The sequence below is a fragment of the Sciurus vulgaris genome, assembly GCF_902686455.1.
Source record: "Sciurus vulgaris genome assembly, chromosome: 2".
Taxonomy (NCBI): Eukaryota; Metazoa; Chordata; class Mammalia; order Rodentia; family Sciuridae; genus Sciurus; species Sciurus vulgaris.
Window position 1 is genome coordinate 2,228,029 of NC_136462.1, and position 13,382 is coordinate 2,241,410.

A 13,382-nucleotide genomic window follows, 5' to 3' on the forward strand; every position below is an offset into this window, starting at 1 on the left:
GCCCCTGGATTGCTGGGCTGACCTAGCTATTCCTGACTCTGACCCTCTCTGACTTTCCTCCTATGACTTCCTTTGCAGAAGGCCTGTGTTTGGGGTTCAGCTTGGGCTGGCTTGCCCAGGATGTGGGGAGGTGTAGTTATTAGCAGGAGAGGGCCTGAGCCCTGGCAGACAGGTCCCTGGGGGTCCCTGCCACCTAGTCCAAGAGTAAAAGCTGGGCTCCCCAGTCTCTCCCAAACCCTGCACTGGGGATGATGTAAAGAGCAGAGGTGCCCACCCATCTCCGCCTGTCTACCTGTCCATCTGGCTCTGAGAACCACCCAGAGCCAGTGTGTTCTGGCCCTGGGACCCAGGAGGTTCTACCTGAGCAGAGCAGGGATTCGCCCAATGTCTGTGCAGCAGACACAAGGCAGGCTCTGCTGTGGCCACATGGCCTCGGTGCAAGGGGAGTCAAGGAGGGCTTCCTGGAGGAAGGCCCACCCAAAGGAGACCAGGAGCAGTTCCTAAAGAGAAGGGTGGGGCAGGGAAGGAGGGCTCCTGCAGAGGCCAGGAGAACTGTGCAGTGGAGCAGGACGGGTCTGGGGATAAGATGGACAGGTGGCAGGGGCCACTGCTATGAGGGAAGGAGCCCTAAGTGTTTTTGGTGCTGGAGTTTGAACCCAGGGTGCTTTCCCACTGGCTACATCCTGGCCCTTTGTGTTTTTGAGACAGGGTCTCACCGGGTTGCCCAGCCTGGCCGCCAGCTTGCAGTCTGCCTCAGCCTCCCAAGGAGCTGGGACTCCAGTGTGCACCGCGCGGCCCCGTGTGCGGCAGCTCCGGTGGGGAGGCTGAGGCGGGGGCTGGGGCCGGCACTGGGCCCAGGTGCTGGGTGAGCCTGGAGGGGGCTTGGCGTGGATGGGAGTCTTAGCTCAGCCACCGTCGGGGCCACCCGCTCCCTGACTTCTGTGCCTGGGGGGCTTTGGTCTTGAGGGCTGTCACCTGCCCTGCCTGCCCTGCCTCTACCTCTCCCTTCCCTTTGCTTTTCTTTTTTGGAAGCCATGGGCCAGTGGGAGCAGGACCTGCCTTGCTGGGATGAATATTTAATAGTCAGAGCGTTTCTCAGACGGAAAGCTGGAATTGGGCCCAGGCGCCTGGAGCGGGAAGCCGTCCGCCCACTCCTGGCACCCAGACGCGTCCACCGCCCAGAGCCCGCCCCCGCTGCCAGGCTCCTGTCCTGCATGCTGCCCCCATGCTGCCCTCCCCCCGGTGTGTGCTTGTGAGGGGGTGGCTCTCGGGCCCCTCTCCAGAGAGCTTCTTGCACGAGGCCTTGCTCCCACCGTGGAGGTGGGTGGTGAAGTGGGGTCAGCTGCTCCTGGACACGGAGGGTTCAGGAAGGGATGCGTTGCTGGACACGGGGTTCTGGAAGGATGGTGGGAAAGAAAGGCAGTCAGGACACCCGGGACACAGGGGGTGGACTGATGAGGGGCCTCCGCAGGCTTGGGCTTCCGTCCCCTTAGGCACCAGGAGTTAGCGGTCAGTGCCGGACCCCATCTGCAGGGCAGAGGAGGCCACGTGTGAGCTGAGTCAGGGCCTCTCTATCTGCAGCTCAAGCCCTGGCCCCCGTCACCCTGCATGGAGTCAGACCACGACTTGCCCCCTCCCGTGTCTGCTGGACCTCCTGACCTCTCCTTGCTTTTGAGAGCTGGACCCTCTGTGGCCGGGAAAGAGGGCAGCCTCCGATGGGGCAGCTGGGGACAGGACCCCTGTGGTAGCTCCCTCCCTGACCAGTCTCGCTCCCAAGACGGCGCCCACAGCTCCTCTGACACATTGCCTGGGAATGCCTGCTCCCACCTGGGCGTCCATACCAGCCGGTTCACGCGCTCACTGCTCACCCCCGCCCTGCCTGCCCTGCCAATGCCAGGTTCCCATGGCGACTCTGCACTGGGCTGTGGGTCCTGGTGGCTTTGAGCCAGGTCCGCCTGTGCAAGTGGGCGCCAATGGCACATCTGGGTTCCTGGGTCCCAGGGTCTGTGACGCGGCTCAGCAGTTGCCTGCAACTCCTCCTGTGACCCAGCACCTGCCCGGCCACTGAGCCCAGCTACATGGAACAGGGGTCTGGCAGTGGGGTTCCTGGGTACTGAGGCAGGTGGGCCAGGCCTTCTGGGCTGTCAGGTGAGCTCCTGTTGGAGTGGGCACTGGCCAGGGGCAGGTGGTGGGGGTGGCAGTTGTGACTCCACCCCCAGGGGATGGTGGTCTAAGCCCAGAGTCTGTCTGACCTTCCAGCCTGACTTCAGCCTTTCTGCACACCTGCTCCGTCCTGCCTGCACCCACCACTCATCAGCTTGGGCCAAGACTGGGAGCCGTCTTGTTTCTGAGCAGGGAAGTTGCCCCAGGCAGAACAAATGGCTTGTGCCCGGGCCTGGGGACTGCAGAAGACCTGGGTGGAGTGCAGTGCCTTGCGGCAGACCTGAGTTGGTGAGGGCTGTGCCTGGAAGGGAGGTCATGGCCTCCTGGTCACCCAGCAGCAGGCTGGCTTTGCAGGCCCTCCCCTCAGCTGCCGTGAAGTGGGCATGTCTCAGCTGGGGCCCCAGCAACTATGCTATGGCCCAGGACCCCCCAAGCAAGTTGGGCTAGGAGTCAGGAGGCACAGAGCAGCTGCTGGGGTGGGGTTGCTGGGTGGTTAGCACATGTGGGCTCAAGAGAGAGGGGTGGTGGCCAGCGTCCCTTACCCGCTAGGCCTGGCTGCTGGGCTCCACTCTGACTCAGCCTGCCCCACCTGGCCCTGGGGAGTTGGCTACCTGGCGGGGTATCATGCCTGGTGGGGTGTTGGGCAGCAAGCAAGCCCCAGGTGAGAGGTGGGTGGGGTGCGTGGGGGTGGCCGGCCTCCTGTGGCAGTGTGAGCAGCGTCTTCTTTGGTGACCGTTGGTCTTACCACAGCCTTTCCCGGCGGAGTCGGGGTCTGGCGCTGCCCTTGCCTTCCAGGACTGGGGGCCCCTGGGTCTCTTGTCCCATTTCCCTACCTGTCTTCCTCTGCCTCCTCCCTACCTTGGAGCCTTCTGACCCACCTGAGGCCCTTCTCTTGCTTTCCCCACCTCAGGCTGCTCCTGGCTCCCATGTCCCAGTGGAAGGTTCGGCTCCCTCAGCTGCCCCAGAAAGCCCCCGCTCTGGGCCACCATGTTGGGCAGGGCTGAGGGTGCAGGCTGTTCTGTGCTGACCTCCCAGGGCTGGCTGGACCCCTCCCAGCTCTGGAACCCTGGGTTCGGCTCCTCTGCTGTGTGGACTTGCCCCAGCCTGCCCCTGGGAGCAGGAACCCTTCTCCAGCTGGGCCTTGCCCACTGGGCTGTGGGCACAAGGCACAGGGCGTGGCATCCCTGGGATCCCTGCATATCTGCAGCCAACACAGCTGCTGCGTCCTGCCCAGGCCTGCTGGACACCCAGAGCCAGGAGCTGGGTGCTGAGCCCTGGGGACAACAGGAGAAGAAGGCAGGGAGGGGCAGGCCTGGCAGCTGAGCTCTGGGTGGTGGGTGATTGGGGTCACTGGACCCAGGAGGAATGTTTCTCCACCAACACTCGAATCCAGATGCCGGGAAGGGCGTGCCTGTTAAACATACTGGGGCCCAGCCGTACCCAGCTCATGGGTGCCCTGGAGCTTTGAGGGCTGGGAGCCGTCAAGGAATGAAAGGGCCAGGCTGCCCTCGAGGGGCGGCCACGGCCACAGCCACTTCCCCAGGGGCCCAGCCTGGCCACCTGTGGGCTCCAGCCTGGCCACCTGTGGGCTCCAGCCTGTCCTCGGAAGGCACCTCCCTGTCCCTCCCTGCACACACAGCCAGGCCGGCTCCGAGCGGTCTCCACAGGGAACTGAGGCAGTGTTCATCTACACAGCAGGATGCAGTGTGCACTGGCTGGGCTGGCAGCTGTGACTCAGGCAGGCGTTTCCTCCCCAAGTCAGCTGCCTGGGCTGGGGGGCACTCAGGGTGGGGGCCCCCGGCTCCCCAGGCTGAGCTGGGGAGGCTGGCCCAGTTCCTGGCCTGTGAGGGGACCCACCCACCCCCACTGGTGGGGCTCAGCCTGCTGAGGAGGAGGCCGGGAGGGAGGGACAATGGGGGAGGCTGTGGAGGGGAGGGGCCGGGCGGGGCGTCAGGGAGGCAGCCAGCTCAGGAACCTTTTCTGGGCCAGTTGGGAGAGCGTCTTGGGCCTGGCCTCCTCTGTGAGGCTGCTGCCTGCCCTGGCTGGCCTGTCCCCTTTCAGTTTCAGCCCTGCGGCACCTGCCCCTCACCACTCAGCAGGTCAGTGGGGGCCGGATGGGCAGCCAGCAAGGGGGCTGCAGGGGCAGAGCTGGCCTGGGCGTATCCTGATCCCTGACCCAGAGCCCGCCTCAGGCTAATGTTGGAGGACCGGGCTGCCGGTTCACAGTGGCTCCTGCTGACTTGTAGGGCTAGCCAGGCTGGGAGGGCCATCTGTGAGGGGCTATCTCGACTCCAAGTGGCCTGGAAACCAAGAAGGCCTGGCGGGGACTGCTCCCAGCTCCTGGACCAAACCCCGGGGTGTGCAAAGCGTGTGCAGGGCTCTGGGTCCCACCCTGGCCATGGCCAGCTGGGGTTGGTGGCTCTCACTTGAAGGAAGCCTAGGCTGGGGGGACATTGATGCCAGGGCACTGTCATGGCCATTTGGCAGCAGGACAGATTCCCAGGGCCAGCTGTGTGTCCTGGGGCAGTTTTAGGGTAGTGGTTGCTGACCTCGTCTGGCACGGGGACTTGGGTTGTGGAGGTGGCTCAGCAAGGCCTGGTTTGCTTTCCTGCAGCTGCCAAGGTGCACTCTGGAGCCTAGGGCGGAACCGCCCCTTGGTCGCAGCACCCTGGCATCTGGCCTTTCCACCCAGACTCAGTTGACTTTGGGGATGGATGGGCATGGGAACTGCACGGCTGGCCACTGAGTCCCTTGGAGCTGGTGGGCTTGCCTGAGCCTCTGCTTCTCCAGGTACAGGAGATGGACTGGGCCCACCTGCTGCCCCTCTGGCCCTGGTACTAGTCCTGCTAAAGCTGGGCGAGACTTGCTCCTTGCCTGCAGCTTTGACCGACTCCTTCCCTTTCCCTCTCCAATGCATGCCTTGCACTATCATTTATTATGCAGTGCCAAACTCTGAGTGCTTGGTGAGCACAGTGTTCTGTAGACCAGAACTAAGGAGTGTCCAGAATCAATGGCAGGTCACCCTGTAAGTTTAGGGTGGAGGAAACAGCCTGTGAAGTCTAGAGACAGGAGAGGACCTGGGCCCCAGGCAGGAGCAGAGAGGAGCTTTAGATGGTTGGCAACAGGGAGCTACAGAAGATTGTTTCAGGAGAGGGTGATGTGAACACTGGAGTGGGTGAGGAGCTCTGGCCCTGGGGCTGCCGAGCCTGGTTCCCCCAGCTCGGCTTCTGAGGCTGGCTCTGTCTCCACATTCACAGAATAATCTCCAGAAACATCAGGGGTGGGAGCAGGCCCCTGACTGCCTGGGCGTTGCTCACAAGGTCAGAGGTCTTGTGACAGTCAGCCGAGCTTGGCACTTTCTTCTTGAAGTCCAGGATGTGGTGAGGTGGAGCTGTGTGCTTGAGTCTGTGTGAGTGCCCAACTGAGGGCAGGGGGGCAGCCTCCACTGGCTAAGCCTGCTCACTCCCATTGGCAGAGCCAAACTGGAGGCTGTCCAGGGTGTTGGGCGGGAGCAGACCTCGCCACACGGGCCTCTGCACGCTCTCTCAAGTGGACGGAGAAAAGAGCACCTCTGCTGTCTCCTGGTCCCTGCTGCCCTGGTGACATGCAGAGAGGCCCACCACACTGTCCAACCTGGAGGCCAGAGCTCACCTTGGGTGGTGGCTTGGGTGCAAACTTGGGTTTTGCTTACCTGAAAGCTGCACCTCTGTGGCCCTGCACAGCAGGGCCCTGCGAGCAAGGTGTGGTAGAGTCATTTGGGGTAGGGTGCCCTTCTCTGCAGTCCCTGCTGTGTCCCTCCCTGTTCCCCAGGCCAGTACCTGCCCCCCACAGCCCACATGTTCAGGCCCCGCCCTGGGGTATTCTAGTCACTGGAAGTGGCTTTTCTGGGCTGGGGTTTCCACCAGGGCTTACTGGTGTGAGGGGCTGACCTGGATCCTTTCCCTAGCTGGGGTTGGCACCTGCAGGAAGGTGGGGTCAGCGGTGGTGTACGAGGCCCTTCGGAAGAACTGGGCACTCCCAGGAGGGGAGTGGGGGGAGGTCCTGGATGCCAGCAGCCAGAGCAGCTGGGCCCCCCTCAGGTGTGTCCCCTCCATGGCCTCCTCTGGGAAGTGGGGCTTTGTGACTGTCAGCAACAGTGTCATTGTTCCAGCGAGCGTGCTAACAGCTGGGCTGTTTGTAGCGCTGTCTGTGAGGACGAGGACAGTCTCTGGTGGGCAGGTGGGTGGGATGCCTACTCTGTGCTCTGGGGCCAGGTGGGGCTCCCTCAGGACCTGGCCGAGGCCGTGCAACTGGTGGAGGTGGCCAGACTCCTCCTCTCCCAGGTGGGCAGGCCGACTGAGCAGTCTTCTCCTTCCTGTTTGTGCGTCCCTGGGCCACGCTCACGGCAGCTCCTGGTCACATCGGCCCCTGGCAGCGTCCTGGTGGCGAGGTGGTAGGCTGGTTGCGCCGCCTCCTGGCCTCTGCTCTGCATGCTTATGAGGGCGGCCCTGAGGGAGGCCCGCAGTGGGCCAGGCCCTGGGCCAGCTGGGCGGGGCTGCTTGTGCCTCTTCCTTCCCTCCTCTCCTCCCCGGTTCCCAGTCCAGGGTGTGTCCTGCCTCCCAGTTGTCAACACCTTTCCTCAGGGCCCTGGACGCCCCTGAGCAGATTTAGGGTGTAGCTTCTCAGGGCTGGGTGGCATCCATTGTGGGGCCGGCCCCAGCTCCCCCCGCCCCGCAGCCCACCACCTGCTAGACCCGTGGGTCTGGACTTCCTGCCTGGAGGCTCCCCTGTCCCAAGGAGCCACCTCACAGATCCCTGTCCTGTTAGCTGCCCACCACCCCATACGAGAGGGAGCTTTTCCCTGACTCTGGTTTTGTCTGACCAGAGGGTGGCCAGGAGGCTCAGGAGGGAGAGGGAGCCGCTGGGTACCTGGGTGCCCTGAGAAACTTCTCAGGTCAGCGCCCACCCAGCCCAAGGACCCCAGGCCCACCCCCAGACTAGGGGAGTTGCTATGGGCCAGTGGCCCAGGGAGGCCCTGGGGAGGGGCTTCGGCCCAGAGCAGCCTTGTCTGAAGGTGACCCTGGGCGGGGGGGACATGACACCAGCTTCTGCTCCTACACTGAGCCCTCCCCCCCAGCCCCAGTTTCCTCATGTGTTGAACGCCAGGCCCCAGCTTGGGGTTGGAGGGTTTGGCTCTGGGCACAGCAGAACGGGAACCGGGGTCCAGAGAGAGGCTGCCCTGCTGCTACCCAGCTTCCTGGAAGGGCAGTGCCCAGAGGCCCGGAGCCTTCTTGGGGTCGCCCTCCCTCCTCCTGCCGCACCCTCCCCCTGTAGTCCTGGCGTGACTGGGCGGGTCCTCTGAGGAGGCCTGCAGGAGTGGGGTGAAGGCTGTTGGGAGGCAGTGATGGGGCATCAAGCACTCCCGTGTGGGCCTAAGGAGGCTCGGTGGGAGCCGCAGGGGACCCCGTGGTGGTGGACTGGTGTCTGAGTATGAAGGCATATGAGCTGGCCATGGGGAGGTGGGCCCATCTGGCCCAGGTCAGAGCTGTGCAGGAGACAGCTCCACCTGGTTAGGGAGCAGGGGTCTGTGGGGAGACCCAGGGGAGGGTGCCAGGAGCCGACCCCTTGCCCAAGGTCAGGTTTACCAGTTCCCCCATGGGGCCCTGGAGTCCAGGGTATGGGCATGTTGCTGGGGCAGTAGAAGGAGGTGGGGCCGGAAGTGGGGTGGGCGCCAGCAGCTCCTGCCATGGCCCAGCATCTCTCCTGCCTTGGCCTCTTCCCCATCTCGCCTGGAGAGCCTGACCCGAGGCTGTGCCTGGCCCTCAGTCGCCTTGTGGAAGCACAGAGGAAGGCCCACACAGGACCAGAGCTCTTAGGGCGCACAGGTGCAGCCTGCTGTACTCTGCAGATGGGGGTGTCCATGGCCTGACACCCAGGCAGGACAGGTAGGCTGGACCGTGGGTATCCATGGGGAAGTCTAAGCTCAAAGAGGGGACAGGCTGGCTCAGGGTCACACAGCACATTGGTCAGAGACCAGCAGCCAAACCCAGACTCCTGCCAGAACTGGGCTTCCCCATCTCCTGATGGGGTGGTCTCCAAGGCTAGGGCACCTCTCTGTGGCACAGGAAGCGCGTGGTCCCGGACGCCCGTACCCCAGCATGGGGTACTCTACCAGGTCTGGCCCAGGGTCCTTACGATATTCGAGGACCCCCGAGGCAGGTGGGGTTGAAGCAGCATTTATACCCCTCCTCACCAGCAAGGAACCTCAAGCAGGAGGCAGCCCGGAACACAGGCCTGTGTGCCAGCCAGTATCTGATCAGCATGGTCCCTTCTTCAGTACCCACTACGATTCAGGGGGTTGGGCTAGAAATTCTGTCTGTGGAAAGATTTTATTTATTTGTTTTTTTCTGTCTCAATAAAACTTTATTCACAAAACAAGGCAGTGGGCCAAGTAGGCCTGTGTAGTTCACTGACTTCCTGTCTCCTGACAAAAAAAGCACAGTACCTGATTTTATGAGTCCAGAATGAGTCTCTGGGACTGGTGGGCACACTCACTAGCTGTAAGATGGCAGCTTGGGTTTGGCAGGGAGGTGGCTGGAGATGGGCATTGCTAGTCTCTCTCTCTTTTGAGACAGGGTCTCACTCTTTTGCTGAGGCTGGCCTTGAACTTAAACCCTTCTGCCTCAGCTCCTGGGGGGCAGGGACCCCCGGCATGGCCACTGTGCCCAGTCTCTTGGATTCCCAGGGTCCCATGTGGGAAGCGGTTCCACAGGGGTTGGTACTGTTTGGAATGTCTACTTCTTGTGCAGCACTGACTGTTTTTACAGTTGATCTAAAGCTTCCCATTCGTTGGCATAAAGTTTGTACTTTCCTCATTTTGATTCTATGTGAAATTTTAAAATTTTTTATGAGAAAGAATGCAGATTATGCAGCTATTCCAATAACCAGAACCCTACTGAGGAGCAGATACCTCACCTGCTCCTGTACTGCTTCCCACTGGACGGACATGCCTCAGGTGCTTCTCCTCCCACTCTCTGTGGACATCTGAGTCTTCCTGGTCCTCAGTGCTGCCAGCAGGACTGGCTGTGGCCGTGCTTCCATCTGGTTCCCCAGTTGCTGGGTCACAGGGTAGGTAGGATATGGTGGCTGTTTTCCAAAGGTTGTACCAGTCTACCCCATGCCTGGGACGGGACAGAACCTGCCACATATCCTCTTCACCGCCGTCAGGTGGCCGGGCTTGGCTGGCGGGCCTTGACTTTCAGGGGCACTACCCTAGAGAGGAGGGTGCCAGGCACAGCTTCATGTGGCCACTGGCCAGCGCCGGTCCACCCTGGTGGGCAGCCTTTCCCGCACTGTCTGGCCTGCCTTTCTGCTCGGTTCTTTTGTCTTTTGCTTAGCTTGTGAGGACTCAGTACTTTTCGGAAGGAGGCCCGTGCCTGGGCAGCGTCTTGTGACATCTGTGCCTGTTCGGGGGCAGCTTCTCAGGCCACACTGGTGTCTTTGGATTTGAATGAGCAGCAGCTTTGAAGATAGACATGCTCCTCAGTCATTTCCTCTGGGAACTGTTTTTGAGTCCAGTTTAAGAATTTTTTTCCTCTCACCCAAAGTAATTTCTGTTTATCTTATGGAAGCTTTACGGCCGATCTTTCCACTGTGGACCCGTGACCCACATGACACTCTCTTCCTGTGCTGAAGGTGGCCTTGAGGTTAGGCTTTTTCCGTGCGACTGTCCAGCGAACCCTGCACTGGAAGAAGAGGGTCCCGACATTCGATGTGTGTAGCAGTTTCTGGAATCCCCATTTCACAGGCTTTCATCTGTATTTCCCTGATGAAGATGTCAACCATCTTTTCTTGAGCTAATTGACCATTTGCACATCTTTTGTGAAAGGCTAGTTCAAATCTTTAACTCATTTTCAATCGCGATTTTTTGGAGTACTATATGAACATGTATGTAAAAAGTGATATATGTGCTATCTGAGTGGTAAATACATATTCATAATCTATATTTTAGTATTTCCTTTTAATCACACTATTGACCTACTGGCTAACCCAGGGGCGCTTAACCACTGAGCCACATCCCCAGCCCTTTTCACTTTCTATTTTGAGACAGGGTCTCACTAAGTTGCTAAGGGTCCTGTTAAGCTGCCAAGGCTGGCCTCAAACTTGTGACCCTCCTGCCTCGGCCTCCCACTTGCTGGGATCACTTGCGTGAGCCACCATGCCTGCCTACATCTTCTTGTCTTTCAAATGACTGCCTCGTGGGTGACGTCTGTACTTGAACTCATCACAGTCACTGTGCCGCTTCAAAAGTCAAAAGTCCGGTGAGAACTGACCAAGGACTGCTGCAGCCCTGTCCTTGGTGCTGAGCCGTCACCTGCTTCTCCTCCATGCCTGTGACAGCACGCGTCACCATTTTTGTGCGTAGCGTCGCCTTCTTCCTTCACGGTCATTGACGTTTGTTCTGCTAGGCTGTGAGGCCCCTCCGTCCTGAGTGTGCGGTCCTTTCTAGCAGCCGCAGAATCGCCTTTACCATCCGCACAATCCCTTTCTAGATGGTTGCCTCACCCTGGGACCCCTCAACCCTGCATTGGCGGATCTCCCCAGACCCCAGCCAGGTGATGCTGGCGTGATTCTGGTAGAGTGTGAGCCTCTTCCTACTTACCTGCTGTGCACTCCGTCCCAGCTGTTCTGCCACTGCAAGGCCTGGTCACAGTCCCAGCGAGACGTGGGGCCAGGCCCGCTGCTTTATCCACGGCGTTCACAGCTGTGACCTGTACCCCAATCCAGCCGGCCACTTCCCAGTGAGGTCTAGTTGGAGCGCAGTTACGCTGTGCCCTGTCAGCTTCCGAGTGGCCATGACAGACTGGCCGCAGAGCCAGAGGTGCTGGCCATTGGGGCTTCCACAAGAAAAGTCTGCCCACGTGTGCTTCACACAGTCTTCTGTTAAAGAAATCAGTAAAAAGAAGTGCAGACAGGTGTGTGCAGAGGACACCTCTGTCAACGAGGGGCACAGGACAGCTGTCCTGTGAGATCGGGTCACCCAGGGACAGGTGGCCCTCTGCGTGAGGACGCACATGATGAGGTTTCCTAGCGTGCCCCTTGGCTCAGCAGCTTGGGACCAACTCTGATCTCCTCTGCTGGGCTCCGTGCTGCTTCTCATCTCAACCGCTCCTCTAACGCTGTCCGAAGCTCTCTGAGGTCTGCAGGTTTTCTCTGTCCCTCCCGCTCTTCTATCAACCCACAAGGGGACAGCGGCCTCTCCGGGCACCTCAGACCTGCTGTTGAGCTGCTCTGGGGAAGGTTCAGCTGGGAATGTCCACTGGGTTTGAAACATGCTGTCCCTCCCGAGTCCTCTCCCACCAAGCACAGCCAACCTGGTCCACTTCAGTCCCAAACCTGCTTTCCTCCAGGTGTGACCAGCTCTCAGCAGCTGCCTGTGTTAACAGCAATTCTTGGGGCAGTCCAGAGGAGGGGTCCGCAGGCCGCTTGCTGCGGGTGTGGACAAGCCTTGTGGATCCTCTGTACGTTTGGTGTTTATTGCCGCGTCTGGGCTCCAAGGACAAGGGGCCCAGGCTCACCCAGGTGTGGGGCACTTACTTCCGTAGCCACTCTTTTGGACTGAGTCTGCTGAACCTGAGCCCAGTGTGGGAGCTCCCAAACTCCAGTCCACTGCTGTCCGGCCTGATCCCATGGCCTCCCCGCCCAGAGGCTGGGGCTCTCCCTGCACACCCATAGCATCGGGCCCACCCACCCATGTCCCTACCGACAGCCTCTCTCTCCGCAGTGTCTGGCCGGCAGCTGCAGCCGGAGGAGCCAGGGGCGGTCACTGAAGAGGACCACTCTGTAAGTGGGATCGGGGAGGGAGTGTGTCCCCACAGCCAGCCCCAGGCCTTCCTGGCCTTGCAAGAGCCTGAGTGGCTGATGGGAACTTGATTCTCTCCTCTTGCCAGGTGACCGAAGGACCTGTGGACGAGATCGTCCGGCCACGGCCACAGGGGTCCTCCCCTGTCTACGAATGCACAACAGAGGCTGCTGACTTTGCAATGCAGGTGAGCAGCTGGGCAGCGCCCTCGGCTGAGTCAGGCCCGGGCACAGGGCCCTGGTCCCCAGCCCCCCAAGTCACCCTGTGTGGGCAGTTCGCACGTCGTCTGTGCTGCACCCTGCCCTATCTGCTGCCATCAGGCCATGGCTGCCCTTCAGCTGTCCCCTCTATGTGCCCTGGGCACAGAGACGCCCGCAGCTTGTGTGAGCTGGTGTGTGGTGGGGGGCCTGGTGGGACACAGGTGTGCACGTGTGCAGCCTCTGGGAAGGACATGCTGGCCCTGGGAGGACTGGAGGCCACTGGAGCAGGCGAGTTATTGACAGACTCATCTTCTACCTCTGGAGTTCTCTCCTCCACGCTCACCTCCGGTCGCCACAGGGTTTGCCGGAGGGAGCTGAGGGCTGGCCTGGCAGGAGGCAGGAGGCTGAACGCTGCCTTTTCCCTGGTGGCCCCCGAGGGATGCAGCTCCCTCTGCAGCTTCTGGGTCCCTCTGCACTGGGGTCTGCTGGCTGGAGACGTCTATCCTCCCTGTTCCTGGGGCTGGGGTGGGTGGTGACTCCCAACCCCTGTGGCGACAGGAAGACGCCCCCGGCAGGCGAGGCTCCTCGGGGAGACGGAGATCCTGGTGGAAGCGGGACTCGGCAGACTCACAGGTCTTCTCCAGGATGAGTCACCCGGAGGTGGGTGTGCGGGATCCAAGGTGCCTGAGGCAGCCCCTCCCAGGACTCCAGCCAGAGGGAGGGTGGGGGCAGTGAGGAGCCTGGCAGCACGTCACTGGGTCCTGGGCGGATGGGGAGGCTCCCTGTGATGAGGGCACAGAGCTCAGCTACTTGCCCAGCAGGAGGGGCGGTGCCAGGTCAGCGCACAGCCACAGACGCGTCAGGGCTCTGCGGGGGCCTGAGGGGCATACAGCCTCCAAGGCCGTCTGCTCCTTCCTGGGTGGCCTCATCTCTGCTGGACACAGAGGGAGCCCTCAGGTCCAGTGCTGTCCAATGCTGCGTGGGCTGCCCTGGTTTCCCGTGTTGCCTGGGCTCTCTGGCCCTGCGTGATTTGAGCACTGGGTGTCCTGCATGTGCCCAGTGCTTCACTTGTTTGTGACAAAAGAACGAGGTTGCCGGTGACGGCAGGCGTGGGCCACAGTGCCGCGGAGCCTCTCCTCTGCTGGCGGGCAGTTCTGGTAGGCTGGGTTGAGGGCGCA

General features: G+C 61.3%; 1 protein-coding gene across 1 annotated transcript in view; it reads left to right on the plus strand.

Annotated features, from left to right (window-relative positions):
• Window positions 1–4,118: 4,118 nt before the first annotated feature.
• Window positions 4,119–13,382, plus strand: part of AHNAK2 (AHNAK nucleoprotein 2) — a 28,236-nt gene continuing 18,972 nt past the window's right edge. The window contains exons 1-4 of the mRNA XM_079126703.1: window positions 4,119–4,262; window positions 11,927–11,985; window positions 12,093–12,191; window positions 12,763–12,864. Coding sequence (XP_078982829.1) covers window positions 12,186–12,191; window positions 12,763–12,864 — 108 coding nt within the window. The 5' untranslated portion in view covers window positions 4,119–4,262; window positions 11,927–11,985; window positions 12,093–12,185. The remainder of the gene's footprint in view (window positions 4,263–11,926; window positions 11,986–12,092; window positions 12,192–12,762; window positions 12,865–13,382) is intronic.